The sequence below is a fragment of the Triticum dicoccoides genome, chromosome 6B (assembly GCF_002162155.2).
Source record: "Triticum dicoccoides isolate Atlit2015 ecotype Zavitan chromosome 6B, WEW_v2.0, whole genome shotgun sequence".
NCBI lineage: Eukaryota > Viridiplantae > Streptophyta > Magnoliopsida > Poales > Poaceae > Triticum > Triticum dicoccoides.
The window spans coordinates 635,384,334-635,408,262 of NC_041391.1; the positions used below are offsets into that span (position 1 = coordinate 635,384,334).

A 23,929-nucleotide genomic window follows, 5' to 3' on the forward strand; every position below is an offset into this window, starting at 1 on the left:
CAGTAAGGATAAATATTGGGTTGTCTCCCAACAAGTGCTTTTCTTTGATGCCTTACTAGCTAGGCATGATGATGACAATGATGCTCACCTAAAAGATAAGAATTGAAACATAATGGGAGAATCATGAAGCATATGACTAGCACATTTAAGTCTAACCCACTTCCTATGCATAGGTATTTTGTGAGCAAACAACTTATGGTAAGAATAATCAACTAGCATAGGAAGGTAAAACAAGCATAGTTTCAAGATTTTCAACACATAGAGAGGAAACTTGATATTATTGCAATTCCTACAAGCATATATTCCTCCCTCATAATAATTTTCAGTAGCATTATGAATGAATTCAACAATATAACCAGCACCTAAAGCATTATTTTCATGATCTACTTGCATAGAAAATTTACTACTCTCCACATAAGCAAAATTCTTCTTATTCGAAATAGTGGGAGTATCATAAAAGACTTGAATACTATAAATTGTTTCCACATTAAAAGAGTAATGTTCAGAAAAAGGGTAATCATAATCATGAAAAGTTTTATAAATATAATCATCACTACTTTTTATAGCATAAGTTTCATCACAATAATCATCATAAGTAGCAACTTTGTTCTCATCATAATCGATTGAAACCTCTTCCAAGATAGTGGAATCGTCACTAAATAAAGTTGTCACTCTTCCAAATCCACTTTCATATTCATCACAATAATATTCAACATCCTCCAAAATAGTGGGATCACTACTTCCTAAAGTTGACACTCTTCCAAATCCACTTTCATCAATATAATCATAATAGGTAAGAGGCATGCTATCACCATAACAACTTTGCATATCAAAACTTGGGAGGCTAAAAATATCATCTTCATTAAACGTAGCATCCCCAAGCTTGTGACAAACATTAATTTCAGCAAATATATTCTCAAATGTTTCATCCTTATAAAGCATAGCTTCCCCAAGCTTGGGCCTTTTCATATCATAAGCATAATCACTCTCATCATTAATAGTATGGATAGCACCAATAGTATAGCAATTATCATCATCACAATGAGTAGTAGGAGCAATATAATTTGGGAGGGATACCTTTTTACCTTTGTTGATCCTTCTTTTCTTTTTCTTCTTCACATTATGTGTGGGTTCAACCTTCTTCTTTGAGCTCCTTATTGATAAGATTGGTTGAATAGAAAGCTCCTCCTCGTTACCTGATTCATCATAAGAAATAATAGGAGGATATTGGGAAATCTCTTCCCTTTCATTAGTATTCTCTTCATCTTCTATTTGCTTCCTTTTATTTAGGTAATTGGCAATATAAGGATTTTCAATGCAATTCACCACACAAAATATATAAATCGTCTCTAGATCAAAATCAAGAAGGTTATAACGGGCAAATTCTGGAAGAAATTTAGTTAAACGTTTCATTTCTTCATAACCCATAAGCAAACTAAGTTCATTATAATGTGCAAGGGAAATCAAATCATCACAACTTTTGGACACGATTCGATCATGAAACAACTTGCATCAGAGATGTAAATGACCACTTTCATTGCAAAGTTCACAAGTACGGCCAAGGAAATATAAATTTTTAGCACCCTCCCTTAGCCTTTCTTGCAACAATTTAGTTTCTACATGATTATGCCTCTTGCAATATCTATCTTCTCTATTTGGTGTATCTATGCAAACCCAATGCTCTCCAAAAAAATCGACATGCTTATAGGAGACATTTTCATCATAACTAGTGCAATCATCATTAGTACTATGGACATTCAAAGAGTTCATACTAACAACATTGCAATCATGCTCATCATTCAAAGATTTAGTACCAAGCATTTTAATGCATTCTTCTTCTAGCAATTGAGCATAATTTTCCTTTCCATCATTCTCACGGAAGATATTAAAAAGATGAAGCGTATGAGACAAACTCAATTCCATTTTTTGTAATTTTCTTTTATAAACTAAACTAGTGATAAAACAAGAAATAAAAAGATTCGATTGCAAGATCTAAAGATATACCTTCAAGCACTAACCTCCCCGGCAACGGCGCCAGAAAAGAGCTTGATGTCTACTACACAACCTTCTTCTTGTCGACGTTGTTGGGCCTCCGAGTGCAGAGGTTTGTAGGACAGTAGCAAATTTCCCTCAAGTGGATGACCTAAGGTTTATCAATCCGTGGGAGGCGTAGGATGAAGGTGGTCTCTCTCAAGCAAACCTGCAACCAAATAACAAAGAGTCTCTTGTGTCCCCAACACACCCAATACAATGGTAAATTGTATAGGTGCACTAGTTCGGAGAAGAGATGGTGATAAAAGTGCAAATGAATGGTAGATATAGGTTTTTGTAATCTAAAAATATAAAAACAGCAAGGTAACTAATGATAAAAGTGAGCGTAAACGGTATTGCAATGCTAGGAAATAAGGCATAGGGTTCATACTTTCACTAGTGCAAGCTCTCTCAACAATAATAGCATAGATAGATCATATAACAATCCCTCAAAATGCAACAAAGAGTCACTCCAAAGCCACTAATAGCGGAGAACAAACGAAGAGATTATGGTAGGGTACGAAACCACCTCAAAGTTATTCTTTCGGATCGATCTATTCAAGAGTTCGTACTAGAATAACACCTTAAGACACAAATCAACCAAAACCCTAATGTCACCTAGATACTCCATTGTCACCTCATGTATCCATGGGCATGATTATACAATATGCATCACACAATCTCAGATTCATCTATTCAACCAACACAAAGTACTTCAAAGAGTGCCCTAAAGTTTCTATCGGAGAGTCAAGACAAAAATGTGTGCCAACCCCTATGCATAGGTTCATGGGCGGAACCCGCAAGTTGATCACCAAAACATACATCAAGTGGATCACATGATATCCCATTGTCACCACAGATAAGCATGACAAGACATACATCAAGTGTTCTCAAATCCTTAAAGACTCAATCTGACAAGATAACTTCAAAGGGAAAACTCAATCCATTACAAGAGAGTAGAGGGGGAGAAACATCATAAGATCCAACTATAATAGCAAAGCTCGCGATACATCAAGATCGTGCCATAGAGAGAACACGAGAGAGAGAGAGAGAGAGAGAGAGAGAGAGAGAGAGAGAGATCAAACACATAGCTACTGGTACATACCCTCAGCCCCGAGGGTGAACTACTCCCTCCTCGTCATGGAGAGCGCTAGGATGATGGAGATGGCCACCGGTGAGGGATCCCCCATCCGGCAGGGTGTCGGAACGGGCTCCCGAGAGGTTTTTGGTGGCTACAGAGGCTTACGGCGGTGGAACTCCCGATCTATCTTCGTATTCGATGGTTTTAGGGTATAAGGGAATATATAGGCGAAAGAAGTCGGTCGCGGGAGCCACGAGGGGCCCACGAGACAGGGGGCGCGCCCAGGGGGGTGGGCGCGCCCTCCTATCTCCTGGCCTCCTCAAAGCTTCCCTGGCTTGTACTCCAAGTCTCCCGGATGATGTTCGTTCCAAAAATCACGCTCCCGAAGGTTTCATTCCATTTGGACTCTGTTTGGTATTCCTTTTCTTCAAAACACTGAAATAGGCAATAAAACAACAATATGAGTTGGCCTCCGGTTAATAGGTTAGTCCCAAAAGTAATATAAAAGTGTATAATAAAGCCTGTAATCATACAAAACAGATAATAAAATAGCATGAATGCTTCATAAATTATAGATACGTTGGAGACGTATCAGGCCACAATGTGATGCAAACCCTAAGGAGCTTGAAGACCTTCTTGACGCCCAAGACTAGAGGACGACGCCATCCCCAGATCTCATCTACTCCCTCCGTTCGGAATTACTTGTCTTGGAAATGGATGTATCTAGAACTAAAATACATCTAGATACATCCATTTTTACGACAAGTAATTCCTAACGGAGGGAGTAGCATGTTAAATCCTAGACCTCTCCTCTCTATATAAATGGAGGTGTGGGTTCTCCTGATGATCTATCCTCAGATAGGAGAAACTCTTGGTAGCAATATCATACACCATTGTAATCCCTCACATGAGGTATCCATCCACTATGAATAACCAAAACCAGCAGGACGTAGGGTATTACTCTATGGAGGTCCGGACCTGGATAAACCCCTCGTGCGACCTCGGATCTATGACTTCTAGCTACACTTGGACCCCTACCGAGGGATCTGACGGAATTTTCTCCATCAGCTGGTGCGCTAGGCACGGGCGGCGCTGGCTGGAGACTGATCACTAGACAAATCTTTTTCAGGGGAGAAGAATGCATGGGTCAATTGTCCATCCACCCCATTTGTTATTTAAAACGGAGGGGCAGACGAATCTTACCCAAGACCGCACCAGCGCCATTGGTGGGCTGCCCCACGAGGCTTTGGGCCTCCCATCTAAAGAGGAGGCAACCCCACCAAGGCAGGAGAAAGAATCCACATCACTATAGATCAAGGAGGCCGGGCACGCGAGAACAGGAGCCTGACGGAGGCCTTGGAGTTTGGACGCCGGTGACCTCCGTGTCACGCCCAATATGCGACCCTATCCAAAAGGAACTCGAAGGTCCCACCAAGGATACACCCGCATATTGAAACGCTTTTGCAAGGTGGATATCATTACATCAACATTACATAATAGATGGGGATACATACATAAGGCATACAATGCCACACGAATACATCATCACAATACATAAGAGCAACATCCGACTACGGATGAAACATAAACAGAAACTCAAACCACATCCACCCTGCTAGCCCAGGCTGCCGACCTGGAACCTATCCCCTGATCGAAGAAGAAGCAGAAGAAGAAATCCAAACAAGCAAACATCGCTCTCGCTTCATGATCATCTCATAACCTATACCTGCAACTTTTGTTGTAGTAATCTGTGAGCCACGAGGACTTAGCAATCCCATTACCATGGGTATCAAGACTAGCAAAGCTTAAAGGGAAAGGAAGGGGTACATTGGTGAGGCTGCAGCAGCGGCTAAGCATGATATGGTGGCTAACATACGCAAATAAGAGCGAGGAGAGAGCAAGCGGAACGGTCGTGAAGCTAGCAATGATCAAGAAGTGATCCTGAACTCCTACTTATGTCAATCATAACCCAGAAACCGTGTTCACTTCCCGGACTCCGCCGAAAAGAGACCATCACGGCTACACACGCGGTTGATGCGTTTTAATTCGGATCTGGTGTCAAGTTATCTACAACCGGACATTAACAAATTCCCATCTGCCTATAACCACAGGCACGGCTTTCGAAAGATTATACCCTGCAGGGGTGTCCCAACTTAGCCCATGACAAGCTCTCGCGATCAACGAAGGAATAGACCTTCTCCCAGGAAGACCCAATCAGACTCGGAATCCCGGTTTACAAGACATTTCGACAATGGTAAAACAAGACCAACAAAGCCGCCCGATGCGCCGACAATCCCGATAGGAGCTGCACATATCTCGTTCTCAGGGCAACACCGGATGAACACTACGTACAACTAAAACCAGCCCTCGAGTTTCCCCGAGGTGGCGCTGCAAGTGGCTCTGGTTCGGACCAACAATTAGACAAGCATTGGCCCGGGGGGGCTGTAATAAAGATGACCCTTGGGTTAATTACTCCCAAGGGAAATGTAGGTGGTGGTGAGGCAAATGGTAAAACCAATGTTGGGTCTTGCTGGAGGAGTTTTATTCAAAGCGAACTGTCAAGGGGGTCCCATAAATCACCCGACCGCGTAAGGAACGCAAAATCTGGGAACATAACACCGGTATGACGGAAACTAGGGCGGCAAGAGTGGAACAAAACACCAGGCATAAGGCCGAGCCTTCCACCCTTTACCAAATATATAGATGCATTAATAATATAAGAGATATTGTGATATCCCAACCAAAATCCTGTCCACCTTTGAGCAATCTTCAACTTCACCTAAAACTAGCAACGCTATAAGAGGGCCGAGCAAAGCGGTAACATAGCCAAGCAATGGTTTGCATAGGAAAGGTGTCAAAGGTTAGAGGTTCATGGCAATTTGGGAGGCTTGATGAGCAAAAGATAGGTAACGCAGCATAGCGATAGAACGAAGCGACTAGCATAGCAATGATAGTATTGAGATCCAGGGTAGCGGTCATCTTGCCTGAAATCCCGCTAGGAAGAAGAACGAGTCCATGAAGAAGACGAACAGGAGTAGTCGAACGAATCCTCACAATCGCAACATTACCGGAACTAAGAAGCAACACCAGAAAGAAAGAAACAACATGGTAAATGCACGAGCATAAACATGGCATGATGCACAAACAAGTATGATGCATGTCCGGTTTGATAAGGCATGGTATGGCAAGGTGCAACAAACAACACTACAAGTTAAGTGGAGCTCAATATGCAACGAGTTGCATATTGACAAAACACCACATGCAATTATTTAGTTTGATCTCGGCTATGTACCCAACAATATTAAATGTTGTTAAACATGGCAAGAGGTGAAGCATATGAAAAAAACTACCTATCTAGACAAGTTTAAATGAGGCCGGAATAACAAACAACAAGTCCGGAAAATCCCCATATGCATATTTTAGATTCGGTACTGTTCTGTCCTAAACCACATTTTAGAGTTGTTAGACATGCAAAACAATGCCACCATGTTAAACTAGGCATTTTTCCACCCCATTTACATATAAAGTTTATTTAAAACCGAGCTACGGTTAATTAGTTATGAATTAAAGCATTTTAACATGGCATTATGCAAAATAAACACAAACAGCATGTTAAATTTTTTTAACATAGATGAAAGTGGCATATTGTTAATCTACAAATTTTTCTGAGCATTTTACATATATAAATTATTTTAATCCGATGCACGGTTGTGGAGTTACTATATGCATGAACTACAGGGGGTTTTCTATAAAACTGTAAATCGCTGGATAATTAGACAAATTCACGGATACTAAAAAAACCTACGCGGGCCAAAACTGATTGTCCCAACAGTGCACAGGAGGGGGATCTGGAGGGGGCTGCTCACCCTGGGCCTTGGGCCTGGTCGATGCAGAGGCAGGCCGACTGGGGGGCTGCTGGATCTGATGCGGCTGGGACTTGGCGCGGCTGCTGCTGGTTTTGGACGCGGACGGCACACACGCGCGGTCAACGGGGGCGACCGGATCGAGCACTGCTCGATGCAGAGAGGGGAAGCAGAGGAATCGCCGGAGGCGGCGGCTGCGGGACTCCGGGACGGCGCGGCGGCGGATCTGGGCGACGGCAGGAGGTGGCTCCCGTGCGTTCTGTCGGAGGGAATGAGGTACCTGAAGAAAGGGACAGAGAGAGTTTAGAGCGGGAGAGAGGGAGAGACAGAGAAAAGAGAGAATGTGGAGGCGGGGGAAAAAGGAGAGGGCGGCGAGGGGCTCTGGCCTGGGGTTGCCGGCGACGACGAGGCCGGTCGTCGGAGGCACGAAGGCGAGGCCATGCTTGCAAGGGCAGCAAGGCAAGCCCTAGCTTGAGGCGTCCATGGCTGCATGAGGGGCGCCCTGGAGGAGTTCAGGTTGGAGGCGGCCATGGCGTTCCCTGATTCAGCAAAAGAGAGAGAGAGAGAGAGAGCCAGCTTAGCAGAGGGAGGAACCAGAGAAGGGAGAGAAAGGAACCAGGAGGGGGCACGGCGAGCAGTTCCTGCCGGTGCTCGGCGTCGAGGTTCGTCGGAGCAGAGAAGGAGCTGCTGGTTGGGTGGATCGATGGATTGGACAGCACTGAAAACGAGGGAGATGGTCGGGTCGGCTGGATTGGGAGGGATCCCGAGGAAAACAAAGTGGCGGCGGTGGCGATAGGATAGGGGAGGAATGGATGGGACAGGGCTAGGGTTAGACTATATATAGGTAGGGGATTAGGGTAGGAGTTATATAGGTCCTCCTATCGTAATCGGACGGTTCGAAAAAAAATAGGCTAGGGAGTCCAAATAATAAAACGGAGATGTTTTAGGGATGTTGGGGGATGATCTGGATCCAACGGTCATGACCGTGCGGGTCGGGTTCGGGGAAGTTTCGGACATGGTTGCGAAGGGGGTTCGATGCACTGTGCAAAGAGGGATTAGATGGGCTGTGCGGAGAGGGGTTGGGCTGAGAAGAGAGAAGAGAAGGCAGCCCGGCAACAATTTCAGAGACCGAAACGTCCGACGAATATACCGACTATATCGCGGTTATATATTTAACGGTTGGGCAGTCAAACGAACTCTGAATGCAATGAAACTTGGCAGGCGGCCTGTCTACACTATAATAAGACCACACGACAAGTTGCAACCCATTCCAAGAACATTTTTATGCCACTAACAAAATAATATTTCGGAGGTGCCGCGGGCGCATGCGAGTGTGTCTGGACTCCGAATGGACAACGGAGAGAACCGGCGGAACACAAACGGATGCAAGTTTTATGAAAACGATGCCGATGCAATGCACATGATGACATCAGATGAGATGCATAACAAGAACAAAATGCAAAACAACAGACAAAAACCCAACCACGGAGGAAATAATAAATCACATGGCCGGAAATGGCAGTCGGAGTTACGAATATGGAAAGTTGTATCCGGGGCGTTACAACACTCCACCACTACGAGAGGATCTCGTCCCGAGATCTAGGATGGCACTGGAGGAAAAAGGAAGAGGAAGATAAGCGGTAAAACTAAGTTGCTTCTTCGACAAACGAGTGAAACCATGAACCTTGAGAGGTTGAACAAATTGAAAGAAAGAACACAACAGAGATGAATGAGATTGCAACAATCCGTTAGAAAAGAGGAACAAGGAACATTATGATAACTTGAAGGTTGCAAAGACATGAATCAAGAGTTTAATGGACAAGTTAGGGTTCAAAACCACTCCGGTTACGACAAGATGAGAGAGGAAGAATTCGGCCAGCACTCCGGTTGAACATGGAAGGAATAGAACATGAACTTGAGAAGAAGGGATGATACTTGATGAAATCAACAACACACTGCCTCCGGAACTATTGAAAGAATGGCATAATGGGTAAGAAGGATTTCAGACAGCACTCAGGTTGAAAAGAGAGGCAAAACTTGATAAGATGAGAGAATTTGAATGAATGAAAACACGACACGTCGGTTAAATGGATAAGAAAGAAAAGAACACGATCCTCACAATTCGAGATGATGAGTGAAAAGAGCAACATCACAATGCCTCCGGGAGAAAGAATAGAAGATAGATCATTGAAATAAAAGAATGGAGAAGAAAATGCCAACTTGTGCCACAAATGAACTTGGAAAGCATCCTTGCAAAGAAGGATTGAACGGAGTTGTTGGAAAATCAACAACGAAAAACACAAGTTTGTACTGGGCTTATGGAAAACTTCTCAAAACTATGAGATGACATTCTGCCACTAATGAAAAAACAATTGCTTGTTTGAGATCAACGAAGAGATGAAAAACCTCTTTCACCGAGAAGGATATGGAGAAAGCTTGGATCAATGATAAGCACCACAAATAGCAACATTCCCAATGGAAGGATTTAGGTGAAATATAACCCAAGATAACTCCAACAAAGAGATTGATGGATTTAAAATACCTCATTCTTGACAACATATGAATCATGAAACATGAAGGAAATTGTCAAGAGTGACATAACACCACCTCAAAAGATAGGGTAGAAAGAATTGCACTTTGGAATGCAAGATGAAGAATACTTGAGCTCCTCAAAACAAAACATGTGTTGAGCACCATGTTTATTTTGAAGTATGGCTTGACGGATCATAACTTCGAGAGAAATCTTGAAGAACAATTGAAGAATGACAAGAATCCTTGACGAACCACCATGTAGAGCCTCCATGAAGAACTCCGGTAATAAAATCAAAGGATGATAACAAAGAAAGAGAAGTTGAGAACACAAGGTGAAGCCTTGCGATGATTTAAATGGAGTTTTGCGATGAGATACTGCGAAAAACTTGGAACTCCGAAAAAGAAAAGATGAAACACTAGAACCGAGAATTACTTCCTGATGAACAAACTCCGGAAGAAGGAATTAATCACTTGGATGAAACAAGAATAAGAATTATGTCATGCCTATCCTTCACCAATTTAAATTGCTGACAAGCAACGGATTTGGCATACTACTTATTCTCGTAGAAAGGATTAAGAGGGATATAGCGTAAACTTGAGAAGGTATTGATGGAACCACCGGTGAGATTGAAACAATGAAAGAATGGATGAATTGATACGATAATGAAGAAAGTGAAATCTTGAACGAACCACCGTAAGGATTGAAAACGAACGAAGTAAAGGGGTGAATCACCGGTAAGAATTAGAGAACGAATGAAGATACTTGAGGGAATTTGATACAAGAGAACGAAGAGATCACGAGCTGATTAGAGGGTATTTGAATGATGCACCGGATAGATTTGGAGAACAAGAGTTGAAGGTTGAGAATGAGTAATATTCAGAAATGATGGCATTCGGATTATCAAGAAAGGAAGCAACTCCTGAAATGCTCCGGATGGATGAAAAAAATTCTCACAATCGAAAACAATTATGAGAGGATGGCATCAAGCTAGAACCATGAATCTTGAAGAGAATGGAGCAAGATTTAAGAGAAACTCTTCTTCGGTCTTCAAATGTTGAGAATGATGATGAGAACCACCATGAATTGTTGAGATACTCCGGTTGAATGAAAAGCGAAGGGGGTTGAGCCAACGATGAAAAGAATTTGAAAGATCTTGGAGAAAGACATATGACTGATGGAATTCATTCTTATGTCACACTTGAAAAGAATTAGGAATGACTCCAGAATAATTAGAAGAGTCAGGTAAGATCCTAGGAAAAGACCTATGGGTTAGGGCCCACTAAAATATACACCGTTGAACAATTGATTGAAAGGGGGGATTGCACCGGTTAAATTAAATGACTTGAATGAGATAACAACCTCGAAATAACTTGAACAGATTAAGAATGGAAACATGAATCTTGTGAGATATCTTCAGCACTCCGGAACAAATGGAAAGCGAGAGGTGAACGATTAAGAGATACACCGGCAAGAGAAAAACATTTGAAACGAGGAAAGGATATGATCAACACTGAAAGCTTGAATTACATCCACCGGGAAAGAAATACGAGAATGAAAAAATAATGAACTGGAAGCTCGTGAGCATCTTCACGAGGGATCACCAGATCAGGACAATGATTGAAAAGAGTGAAGAGACTTCACATGAATAAATGGATACTTGATTAAAATATATGAGTCCTTGTAGAAAAGGGTGGGAGGGCGGGAAAACAAAGGCAACTTGGAATGGATGAAACAAACAACGTAGGGAAAAACTGAGAGATGATATTGCGGATGTTGAAAATGATCGGATCCACTTGAAGAGAAGCACACCGGTTGGAAAGAATTGACATGACAATCTCGATAAACAAGAAGGATTAGCACTCTCATAAAAATTTGAGAACACCGCTTGAAAGGTATGGATTCAACATTTGACTTCGAAGCAACTCGAATACCACAAATAAAACAAAACAAAGGATTTGGCTTGCAGAATAAGCCGGAACAAATACATATGATAGAGATTTACCCAATCCCATATCATGCATCTGTCGGAAAGATACCCTAGGAGCTACTAGAATTCCCACCTATAAAACTCCCGAAACTTTCTGGTTATGCAATCTGGTGTTGGGGATACAGGGGAAGCAATATATCTCACCCAAACTAACAATACCTACATCCAAGCTGTATCCATCCGTCAACACATAACCAAGAAACCTTCGGAAATCATGTACCTCAACCTTCGAAAAGCATCCGTTATACGAGTTATGGAAATACTCTCGAACTCCCCAATACTGGGTGACGTCGAGGTTATCTCACCAACAACTGCATAAAAGAGATTTTCGATGTCGGCAAAACTCAGGTATTCCAGAACTGCAACGATAAAATTGTGACGACAACACCTCGGAGCTCAACTCCCCGGGTCAAAGCCACATAATAGACAGGAGGCACCAAGGACAATGTTCTCGTCACAAAACCATCGGAACGATTCCAAGATACCCGCGTGATCCTAAACTTTTTTTAGTGAAATTTGAGGAGAGGAAAGTCAAAACATCTACGTTAGGAGACCTCACCAGAGCGACAAAGGGGCTGAGGAGTAAAAAGAATCCTACTCTCCGATATATATAATCCTAAGACTCAAAATAGTTTTCTTCTAGACTCAACAACGGCCAACAATCAAGGGGGCTCCTATGGTCGGTCGAGGCTCTGATACCAACTTGTCACGCCCAATATGCGACCCTATCCAAAAGGAACTCGAAGGTCCCACCAAGGATAGACCCGCATATTGAAACGCTTTTGCAAGGTGGATATCATTACATCAACATTACATAATAGATGGGGATACATACATAAGGCATACAATGCCACACGAATACATCATCACAATACATAAGAGCAACATCCGACTACGGATGAAACATAAACAGAAACTCAAACGACATCCACCCTGCTAGCCCAGGCTGCCGACCTGGAACCTATCCCCTGATCAAAGAAGAAGCAGAAGAAGAACTCCAAACAAGCAAACATCGCTCTCGCTTCATGATCATCGCATAACCTGTACCTGCAACTGTTGTTGTAGTAATCTGTGAGCCACGAGGACTCAGCAATCCCATTACCATGGGTATCAAGACTAGCAAAGCTTAAAGGGAAAGGAAGGGGTAAAGTGGTGAGGCTGCAGCAGCGGCTAAGCATGATATGGTGGCTAACATACGCAAATAAGAGCGAGGAGAGAGCAAGCGGAACGGTCGTGAAGCTAGCAATGATCAAGAAGTGATCCTAAACTCCTACTTACGTCAATCATAACCCAGAAACCGTGTTCACTTCCCGGACTCCGCCGAAAAGAGACCATCACGGCTACACACGCGGTTGATGCGTTTTAATTCAGATCTGGTGTCAAGTTATCTACAACCGGACATTAACAAATTCCCATCTGCCTATAATCGCAGGCACGGCTTTCGAAAGATTATACCCTGCAGGGGTGTCCCAACTTAGCCCATGACAAGCTCTCGCGATCAACGAAGGAATAGACCTTCTCCCAGGAAGACCCGATCAGACTCGGAATCCCGGTTTACAAGACATTTCGACAATGGTAAAACAAGACCAGGAAAGTCGCCCGATGCGCCGACAATCCCGATAGGAGCTGCACATATCTCGTTCTCAGGGCAACACCGGATGAACACTACGTACAACTAAAACCAGCCCTCGAGTTTCCCCGAGGTGGCGTTGCAAGTGGCTCTGGTTTGTACCAACACTTAGACAAGCATTGGCCCGGGGGGGCTGTAATAAAGATGACCCTTGGGTTAATTACTCCCAAGGGAAATGTAGGTGGTGGTGAGGCAAATGGTAAAACCAATGTTGGGTCTTGCTGGAGGAGTTTTATTCAAAGCAAACTGTCAAGGGGGTCCCATAAATCACCCGACCGCGTAAGGAACGCAAAATCTGGGAACATAACACCGGTATGACGGAAACTAGGGCGACAAGAGTGGAACAAAACACCAGGCATAAGGCCGAGCCTTCCACCCTTTACCAAATATATAGATGCATTAATAATATAAGAGATATTGTGATATCCAAACCAAAATCCTGTCCACCATGGAGCAATCTTCAACTTCACCTGAAACTAGCAACGCTATAAGAGGGTTGAGCAAAGCGGTAACATAGCCAAGCAACGGTTTGCATAGGAAAGGTGTCAAAGGTTAGAGGTTCATGGCAATTTGGGAGGCTTGATGAGCAAAAGATAGGTAACGTAGCATAGAGATAGAACGAAGCAACTACCATAGCAATGATAGTATTGAGATCTAGGGTAGCGGTCATCTTGCCTGAAATCCCGCTAGGAAGAAGAACGAGTCCATGAAGAAGACGAACAGGAGTAGTTGAACGAATCCTCACAATCACAACATTACCGGAACTAAGAAGCAACACCGGACAAACAACATGGTAAATGCACGAGCATAAACATGGCATGATGCACAAACAAGTATGATGCATGTCTGGTTTAATAAGGCATGGTATGGCAAGGTGCAACAAACAACACTACAAGTTAAGTGGAGCTCAATATGCAACGAGTTGCATATTGACAAAACACCACATGCAATTATTTAGTTTGATCTCGGTTATGTACCCAATAATATTAAATGTTGTTAAACATGGCAAGAGGTGAAGCGTATGAAAAAAACTACCTATCTAGACAAGTTTAAATGAGGCCGGAATAACAAACAACAAGTCCGGAAAATCCCCATATGCATATTTTAGATTCGGTACTGTTCTGTCCTAAACCACATTTTAGAGTTGTTAGACATGCAAAACAATGCCACCATGTTAAACTAGGCATTTTTCCACCCCATTTACATATAAAGTTTATTTAAAACCGAGCTACGGTTAATTAGTTATGAATTAAAGCATTTTAACATGGCATTATGCAAAATAAACACAAACAGCATGTTAAACATTTTTAACATAGATGAAAGTGGCATATTATTAATCTACACAATTTTCTGAGCATTTTACATATATAAATTATTTTAATCCGATGCATGGTTGTGGAGTTATTGTATGCATAAACTACAGGGGGTTTTCTGTAAAACTGTAAATCGCTGGATAATTAGACAAATTCACGGATGCTAAAAAAAATCTACGCGGGCCGAAACTGATTGGCCCAACAGTGCACAGGAGGGGGATCTGGAGGGGGCTGCTCACCCTGGGCCTTGGGCCTGGTCGATGCAGAGGCAGGTCGACTGGGGGGCTGCTGGATCTGATGCGGCTGGGCCTTGGCACGACTGCTGCTGGTTTTGGACGCGGACGGCACACACGCGCGGTCAATGGGGGCGACCGGATCGAGCACTGCTCGATGCAGAGACGGGAAGCAGAGGAATCGCCGGAGGCGGCGGCTGCGGGACTCCGGGACGGCGCGGCGGCGGATCTGGGCGACGGCAGGAGGTGGCTCCCGTGCGTTCTGTCGGAGGGAATGAGGTACCTGAAGAAAGGGACAGAGAGAGTTCAGAGCGGGAGAGAGGGAGAGACAGAGAAAAGAGAGAAGGTGGAGGCGGGGGAAAAAGGAGAGGGCGGCGAGGGGCTCTGGCCTGGGGTTGCCAGCGACGACGAGGCCAGTCGTCGGAGGCGCGAAGGCGAGGCCATGCTTGCAAGGGCGGCAAGGCAAGCCCTAGCTTGAGGCGTCCATGGCTGCATGAGGGGCGCGCTGGAGGAGTTCAGGTCAGAGGCGGCCATGGCGTTCCCTGATTCAGCAAAAGAGAGAGAGAGAGAGAGCCAGCTTAGCAGAGGGAGGAACCAGAGAAGGGAGAGAAAGGAACCAGGAGGGGGCACGGTGAGCAGTTGCTGCTGGTGCTCGGCGTCGAGGTTCGTCGGAGCAGAGAAGGAGCTGCTGGTTGGGTGGATCGATGGATTGGACAGCGCTGAAAACGAGGGAGATGGTCGGGTCGGCTGGATTGGGAGGGATCCCGAGGAAAACAAAGTGGCGGCGGTGGCGATAGGATAGGGGAGGAATGGATGGGACAGGGCTAGGGTTAGACTATATATAGGTAGGGGATTAGGGTAGGAGTTATATAGGTCCCTCCGATCGTAATGGGACGGTTCGAAAAAAAATAGGCTATGGAGTCCAAATAATAAAACGGAGATGTTTTAGGGATGTTGGAGGATGATCTGGATCCAACGATCATGACCGTGCGGGTCGGGTTCGGGGAAGTTTCGGACATGGTTGCGAAGGGGGTTCGATGCACTGTGCAAAGAGGGATTAGATGGGCTGTGCGGAGGGGGGTTGGGCTGAGAAGAGAGAAGAGAAGGCAGCCCGGCAACAGTTTCAGAGACCGAAACGTCCGACGAATATACCGACTATATCGCGGTTATATATTTAACTGTTGGGCAGTCAAACGAACTCCGAATGCAATGAAACTTGGCTGGCGGCCTGTCTACACTATAATAAGACCGCACGACAAGTTGCAACCCATTCCGAGAACATTTTTATGCCACTAACAAAATAATATTTCGGAGGTGCCGCGGGCACGTGCGAGTGTGTCTGGACTCCGAATGGACAACGGAGAGAACCGGCGGAACACGAACGGATGCAAGTTTTATGAAAACGATGTTGATGCAATGCGCATGATGACATGAGATGAGATGCATAACAAGAACAAAATGCAAAACAACAGACAAAAACCCAACCACGGAGGAAATTATAAATCACATGGCCGAAAATGGCAAGAGTCGGAGTTACGAATATGGAAAGTTGTATCCGGGGCGTTACACTCCGCCACGCTCGGGGGCTACTGACAGGGTCCTGAACCCGAGGTACCTGACATAAGGGAGCCCGGCCTCGACCATGGACGGGGCCCACCAAGCTCAAGAATATCAGGAAGCCCTAAAGAGGCGAAGACGATGTGCGTGCTCTCCAAGTTGGAGGGCGGCGGCAGAACCGACCTTATCCTCCCCCCATGTAAACCATAGACCTCTCCTGTCTATATAAAGGGAGGTATAGGTCTTCATTCATCATCCAATCTCATATCCGAACTCTCGACAGACATCCTGTACGCCATTGTAATCCTCTACACGAGGTATCCCCTCATCATGAATAACGAGAAGAAGCAGGATGTAAGGTATTACTCTTTGGAGGCCCAAACCTGGGTAAATTGTGTGCGCAAACTCCGTTCTGGTACTTCCGATGTCGTCATGAACCCTGCCGAGGGATTTGACAGTTTTCTCTGTCACATGCCATATTAGAGCATCTACATCCGGACTTGGCGAATTCGGCCCCTCAAACGCATGCGAACGCGTCCGGGCGCGTCTGCGGTCACACCTCATATTTGGTGATATGCATCTGAATACCTCATATTTCACCCCTAGATCCGTACAAACCATGCAAAAGATTTCCTACGTAGTACGTCCACCACACTATTCTAAACTAAGTTTCGTCGTCGAGGATGTCCATGATGTCCGTGTCGAGCGCGTAGGAGGGCTCCGGCTCCTCTTCTCCTCATCCATAGTCGCGAGCATCTTGTCGACGTCCGCGGCGTTCTCCGTCTCCACCTCCTGCAGACCATTTTGTGGCGTGCTCCGCCTTCGCCTCCTGCACACGACGCCGCTTGGCCTCCACCGCCAATTCTGACCGGAGGCAACCGAGGATCACCTGCTGCTCCGCCTGCGGATCCGCGGCCCCGACGTCTCCCACGTCCTTCTCCTCCTCCTCCCCGCCCTCGTACTCCTCCTCCTATTCCTCCGGATCTAACACATCCAGAGGTAGCCCCGCGGCTATCCGGGCTTCGCTCCTTGCCAGGACCTGCTCAAGGAGCTGCAGCCGGTGCTCCGACGTTAGATAAGTTGCCCGACGACATAGGGGCATAGCTACTAGTGAAAAGTGGCGGACGACGAGCGGAAAGTGGCGGCGGTGGCAAACGGGAGGGGAGGGGGGTGTGGATGGGTAGGGTTTCGGTGCCGGGGGTCGGCTTAAATAACCGGGCTAGGGCACTACATGGTCCGTCGGAGTGGCGCCACACGACGATGGAGGAGACGTCCGTTCGCCCGGGCATTTGATGTTGGTTTGCGACGCCCGGCTCTAGATGCTCTTACGAACCAGGAGGTGACCGATCCTACACTTGCACCAGTCGGCCCATCGACGCCAAACTTTGACCATTTTCAAATCACATTGCATGTTAGTTTTGTCATAAGTCAAATCTAGAAAGGTCTGAGCAAGTTTACAAAATGTATCCGCGGCATATATGAGAGCAAATACCAACGTTTCTGCGGCGTGTCAGGCAGGAAATTTTCTCCAAAACCAAACCGACGCTCACGTTCTGCTGCCTGTCGCTCTGCCTCTGGTCACCCCACCCCAGCCCGGCCTCCAGAGCGCCCAACTCGATAACCTCACGAGCCCACGACGCGCACGCCTGCGTACTCGCACCAGCACCCGCACGCCGCACGCACCAGCACCAGCACCCGCCCCCGCGCCCACGCCATCCAACGCAGCGGCCGGCCCCGAGCGCCATGGAGGTCGACGCGGCGACCCCGTCCCCTCCGGGGTCGAGGAAGCGCTCGTCCCGCCCCAGGCCCCGCCCGGACGACGGCCGCCCGGAGCCCTACCCTAGCCCGCGCGGCTCCCCCTCCCGCAGGAGCGAGCGCACGCGCAGGCCCCGCGCGCCCCTGGATTCCGACGCGGTGACCGCGCCCGCTGAGCGCAGGGCCCGCGCGCCCCGGGACTCCTCGCCCTCGCCCGCCCTCCGCAGGCCCGTCCGCGCCTTCCAGGAGGCCGCCGCGCTGGCGGCGCTCGCGGCCAGCGCGCCCGCCGCGTCCTCCTCCGGCGCCAGATCCTACGGCGTGGTCTGGAGCGACGCCGACGAGGTCGCCCTCCTCAACGCGGCCGCCGCCTTCCGCGTGCGCCACGGGCGCGTCCCGGGCCTCCCGGACATGGGCGCGCTCTTTGACGCCATCCGGGGCTCCATCTCCCCGCACATCGACCAGCCCAAGGTGTACTACAAGCTGAAGCGGCTCAAGAGCAAGTTCGACCACGCGGTGCCGTCCGCGGTCGTCAGCCGGCACGAGCAGCGCCTGCGCGACCTCTGCAAGAAGGTCTGGGGCGCCAACTTCGGCCTGCCTGCCGAAAAGGATGCCGCGCCGGAGGAAGACGAGGAGGACGAGGAGGAGGAACGCGTGCGCGGCAACGTCCCGGACGCGGCAGCCATGCTCCCGGTGTCCACCGAGGTGCTCGATGCGTACTGGAAGACGGATGGCCCAGCGCTGTCCGGGGTGTCCCTGGAGAAGGGGCTGTCAAAGCTAGCAACGGAAGACGCGAGATGGATCGAAGCCAAGTGGAGGCGGCAGCTGGATGCAGAAGTGCACTCGCAGATTAAGCGGCACGATCTGGCCAAGGAGGTCTACGGCCTGCTCCTTGACGCCATTAAGGGCCTCGGCCCCTAGCTCTGGTATGACTGTCACCCCGCCATGTTGCATCTGCTCTTCAGGAAACAACTTAGTACGCTATTTACTTCACCAGTTTAACAACTTCTTGCCGGGTAATCAGCTTACAGATGCTGTGCATTCTGTTATTTAGTGTTTCTTAGGGTCAATTACAGTAGATTTGCTTTGTAAAATTGCTTGGAAATTGAGTTAGAATATTTTGTGCATTCTTGTTATGTAGATTAGCACATTAACTTTACAGTTGCTGTGCATTCTTGTTATGTAGTGTCTGGCTATCAGAATATTTTGTCATAAATGGTAACCCTCTTTGTGTGGTAGTATGACTTCGTTTCACAAAATTAGCACATCAACTGTTCCATCCCGTCAGCTAGAAGATACTGTTAAATTCTGCAGTTATCCTCCCCTTCAGTGCGAACGAAGTAACATCTGGTCGGAAAAACTGCGAAAAATCTGAACTCGAGCGTGCTAAAATAGCTTGGTTTCGGTTTGTTTACATGACTAAGCCCAGATAATTGCATAACTTGGATCTCAGATTCAATTATTTATTCTCTACATCAGACTTGATGACATCAGTTCTAAATTGCCAGCAACTCCTAAGTTCTTAGTTTTCTTGTACTGTAACCCTTAATTCGATTTATCCATGCACATCCGATTCTCAAATACAAATACATACTACTTCAGCTATCTATTCAACACGTTACTGGTAGCTGAGAAGCCAGGCAAAGTAGCTGCGAAGGCACAAACAGTTTTGTTATAATTGTGCTTCTTCTATGCAATGTTACAGTACGATCTATGCAATCTATGTCCCTACGACCCTACCCCACTTGAAATCAACCTATGTGCTTCTTCTATGCAATGATACTGAGATGCTGTCTGGACTTCTTGATCTATGCATAATAATGACAGAATCTTCTATCTATACATGGGTAATGTTGGTTTCACATTCCTTAGAGCACATTCCTTAAGAGCACCTGAATCTTCTAGCCGCCATAGTAGACATCTTGTCCCTACCCAACTTGAAATCTCTCCTGAACATCTACATTGCAGAGTCATACTTACAGGAATTCCATTTGTTTTGTCACCGGCTGCAGGTTTGCAGTAAAGTTTATAGTAACATCCCAGTGAGCTTTCTTGCATTGTCTTACCCGCTGAGCACTCAGCACCACTTGAATTTACCATCTCTTGTTAAGAATTTTGCGTGAGATATCCTTTTCCTTTGTTAGCATCCACTCACGTTATCCAAACACAACTGCCATTAACCAACGCTCCTGCAGGTACAAGTTGATGAGGTGCGCCGAGCCAGCTAGATCTGTATTCAGTTGCTGAGTTACAAGACCTTATCAAGTACTTAATGATCAGCGCCGGCATGCTGTAGCTGTACAATCTGCATGTCTCTGTCTGCTGCGTCTAGTGACTGTCACTTTGCTTTAGGTTCATATAGGTGTTAGTTTTGCCCTTCCTTTAGACTTAGACCATGAAAATGATTCAGATGCTCAGCCGATTTGTAAACTGTTTTGTAACGTCTGTATCCGCGATGTTAGGCCTGCATTTTTCAACTGTAAGAACCCAGCATCTTTTGGTTTTCATTGCTTGATGGTGTGGTGAAATAATTTGCTTAACGTGCGGTACTGAATGCCCAGTTCCACGATCTGCCATTAAACACTTGATTATTTTTCATATGCCATTGATGTTCAGAAGCTAGGCACTCCATGCGTCCATGCCAAATGCATTTTCATAATTTTGTTTTGTTGATGACTAGCAAGAGCCAGAGAACAAATATAGTGCAGATTGCAACTTGTTGCAGTGCTGTTTTGCACGACACTGATCGTAAGTTGCAGTGAGTTTTGCAAGCATCTTCAGTGAGGAAGCCAGATGGTGATATGATCGTGCAAGCAGCAGCAATAGCCAATAAGTAGCAATACAACAGTTACAGAGGACAATACAAGACATTATATACATGCATACAACATTATCAGTTGGGGATTCTGCTGGTTCATCTGCTCCCCTGCTCCTTGTTATTTGTCCCAGGACTCATGCGCTTGGGATGCTGCTGCTATCTTGGTGACTGGTGAGTGTATGCTGCCTTTTTCGGTTTTAGTCCGCGCCCCTTCATTTTCTTGCGCATTACATTGCATGTTTTATTCTTCTGAAATGCATTTGCACAAATTACGCGCAAAGTCATTGATATGAAACTGTATATCAGATGATCAAATACTTGTTTTTGCCAATTTACCTCTTGTTCATCTCAGAGGCTTGTGGATCAGCTCCTTGTCTTGTGATGGAAACACAAAAGGCATTATGCATGAGATGACTATAACTCCATCATCAGTTCCGAAGGACTCTGTGGAGCTGACCTCCCAGCGCCGTCAGTGTGAGGGGTTTCTGGATCAGGCCGTTTATCCCTGAGTGGCGGCACATCTCACGGATGTTATCGTCGACGGTCACGGCGAGAGCAGCAACTATGAGGAGCCAGCGCCTGTTCTTGAGCCCCCTGATCTGGAGTGCCACCTCAAATGCATCCATGTCAAGGTCCAGGAGGAGGAGCTGGAATGAGGAGCCGGCGCTCCCCAGCAAGGCCAGGCAATGGGTGCCTGATGACACCGATATGACCTGGCAGCCGAGCTCCTCGAGGAGCTTCTGGGTCACTGCCCGGCTCATGTCGTCGCCGTCTGCGAGCAGGATCCTCAGGCCATTGAAGTGGGGGATGGATGACGACGTTCTTCGGCACACATGTGATTGCTGCAGCTGGAAGTGCAGGATGAGGGTGATGCTTTCGCCATCCAATGCCGACCACATGGTACCATTCATCATCTGAAGAAATGAGGCGATGGATTAACAACCGGGAGCTGCAAAATTTTCTTTTGGTATACCAAGCGACTAAGTGAGTACCAACCTGCACAATCTTCTTGCACATGTTGATCTGAGAGCTGGCCGGACTGCTGGGTGGCTGGCTGCATCCAGTTGATCTTTCCATGGCGACCTGAAACTCAACACATATGCTACAACCTGCAGACAGATTTGGCCACACCGGGATGCAATTCTTTTGGTCCGCGCTGCAGCTTTTGATGGAGAATGAGAGACGCCCTGCTCCATCGCGCCGCTGACCGAGCACATCACCCGCCATTTGCAGCAGGAGATGGAAGACCCTCGTCTCGTCGCCGACAACCCACTCAGGCAAGCCGTTCTCCAGCTGGTACGAGAAACCAGCCCCGCCGCAGCTGGCCAGGCACCCCGCGACGCTCATGGCCTCCCTCATCAGGGAGTGCAGGTCGAACGGCATGCGGTTCACCGTCAACGTCTCCGTGTCGACGTCGTTCATCAGCGCCAGCGACAGGGTGCTCGTCCTGGCAATGGCGTCGGCCACGAGCCTCTGTTCGGGGCGCATGTCCTTCGCCTGACGCACCATGGAGAGCAGGCCGATGATCGAGTACATCGGCCTTCGCATGCCTTCACACATGGCGCTCTGGATGCTGTTGATGCCCTCGGTCGCCATCATCGCGTCCTGCTTGGCGTGCAGCAAGGCCCTGTTCTGCTCGGCAAGCCTGTTGCTCATGGCCTGCCACTCCTCTAGGACCGCCGCGTGAGAGAGCGCCACGGCGACCTGGTCGGCGATAACCTGCACAACCTCCATGTCATGGCCGCTCCACTCTCTGTAACCGGAGTCTGATGCCTTGCTGCGAAGAGCCAACACCAATATGGCGTATGAGCTCGCCACCGGTGTCTTTCCTCCGTCGAAGTTGGAGACCTTGAGCATGGGGATCCGTATGGCAGCCACGGCACCCGGCGGCTGGAGCTCGCCGCTGCTCGCCGTCGCGAGCTCCGAGCCTGGCCTGAGCACCTTGGCAGCCTCGCTTGCCATTACGTCGACCACGTCCGGGTCGTCCGGGGAGATGGGGGCCTGCGAGCCGAGCACGACGCGGACGGGGCCCTTGCCCCTGAGGCTGAGCTGGTGCACCAGGTGGAGGTCGGCGCCGGCGTCCTGGCCGGGCATCCAGACGGCGCAGCTGTGGAGCTCGAGGGCGTCGGCGAGGTGGAGCATGGTGGTGTGGAGGACGGAGTGCGCGTCGAGCGGGGAGCTGCGGATGCGGTGGGTGAGCATGCGGACGACGCGGGAGGTGGCCTCGACGCGGCGGCGGATGAGGCCGAGGTCGCGGTCGAGCTGGCGGGCCTTGGCGCGGAGGAAGGCCTCCCGGAGCTTGGCCCGGATGAGGCGCGGGATGAGCGCGACGAGGGAGACGGCGGTGGCGAAGGAGACGAGCGCGGCGAGGAGCTTGGCGGCGGTGGAGGCGAGGAGGAGGCCCGAGGAGTGCGGGTGGGCGAGGGGGAAGACGGCGAGCAGGTGGGTGGCGCCGCCGAGCACGGCGAAGGCGGCCAGCTGCAGCAGCAGCCACTTGAGCGGCGCCGGGCCGGCGCAGGAGGCGAAGTAGAGCAGCTCCAGCGGGATGGAGAGGTAGGAGGCGGCGATGAGGAAGTCGCTCACCCGCTGGCACTGCAGCATCGCCTGCACCGCGCCGTCGTCCCCGCCGTCGCACGCCCCGCCGCAGTAGTACCGCTGCACCGCCCCCGCCCCCGCCGACGCGAAGTGCCGCGCCATTGCCTCGGTCGGTTCCCTGGTCGAGCTAGGCGGTCTGAGCGGTCAGGCTAATGCATGCAGTAGTAGTATATGCATGCGTGCAATGATTTGGTCGGGGAAGATGCCGACGTGGAGAGAGAGATGCGGAGGTGGCGGTTGATTCCGGTGCGGTGGCGAGCCGGGGAGAGGACAGGTGTGTACCGAACGCTGACATGCCCCATGCAGCGGCCGACACCACCACCCTGACTGGCTGACAGCCCAACCCCAGCCCAGGCCTTGCAACAGAGGCATGGCTTCCTCTGAGAGAGAAAACCAGAGGCATGGCGATGGCGGCACGGAGACAAACTTTCGAAAAAAAAGGAGGAAGAACTCGGCAAATGAATCTTCTCATTTCTTCGTAGCCACGCACTCTCCCAGCCAGCCCAACTTTCCAAGTTCCCAGGAAGGTGATCCAT

At 47.9% G+C, this 23,929-nt stretch overlaps 2 protein-coding genes across 3 annotated transcripts; one reads left to right on the forward strand and one right to left on the reverse strand.

Moving 5' to 3' along the window:
* Positions 1-17,882: 17,882 nt before the first annotated feature.
* LOC119322625 (STOREKEEPER protein-like) lies at positions 17,883-20,534 on the forward strand. Its single transcript, XM_037596112.1, has 2 exons — positions 17,883-18,906; positions 20,176-20,534. Exon 1 carries the CDS (start codon positions 17,972-17,974, stop codon positions 18,899-18,901), a length of 930 nt encoding a protein of 309 aa, XP_037452009.1. The 5' UTR covers positions 17,883-17,971; the 3' UTR covers positions 18,902-18,906; positions 20,176-20,534.
* Positions 20,535-20,737: 203 nt separating this feature from the next.
* On the reverse strand, positions 20,738-23,495 carry LOC119322624 (ethylene receptor 4-like). Of its 2 annotated transcripts, XR_005155725.1 has the most exons (3): positions 21,795-23,495; positions 21,135-21,712; positions 20,738-21,047 (listed from the first exon to the last, which is right to left on the reverse strand). XR_005155725.1 is itself a non-coding variant. In XM_037596111.1 (2 exons), the coding sequence occupies exons 1-2, from the start codon at positions 23,493-23,495 to the stop codon at positions 21,227-21,229; spliced, it is 2,187 nt and encodes a 728-aa protein (XP_037452008.1). In that variant the 3' UTR covers positions 21,057-21,226. The 2 variants fall into 2 exon arrangements, 1 of the variants encoding a protein (XP_037452008.1); XM_037596111.1 differs by lacking the exon at positions 20,738-21,047 and having other exon boundaries at positions 21,057-21,712.
* Between the last annotated feature and the right edge of the window lie 434 nt (positions 23,496-23,929).

What these genes read in the sequence shown, in the direction of transcription:
- LOC119322625 (XM_037596112.1), top strand. Translation starts at nt 17,972, where the DNA reads ATGGAGGTCGACGCGGCGACCCCGTCCCCTCCGGGGTCGAGGAAGCGC.
- LOC119322624 (XM_037596111.1), bottom strand. Translation starts at nt 23,495, where the DNA reads ATGGCGCGGCACTTCGCGTCGGCGGGGGCGGGGGCGGTGCAGCGGTAC. An exon ending in TGTGCAAGAAGATTGTGCAG is followed by an intron (nt 21,713 to 21,794) that starts GTTGGTACTCAC and finishes TCATTTCTTCAG; the next exon opens with ATGATGAATGGTACCATGTG.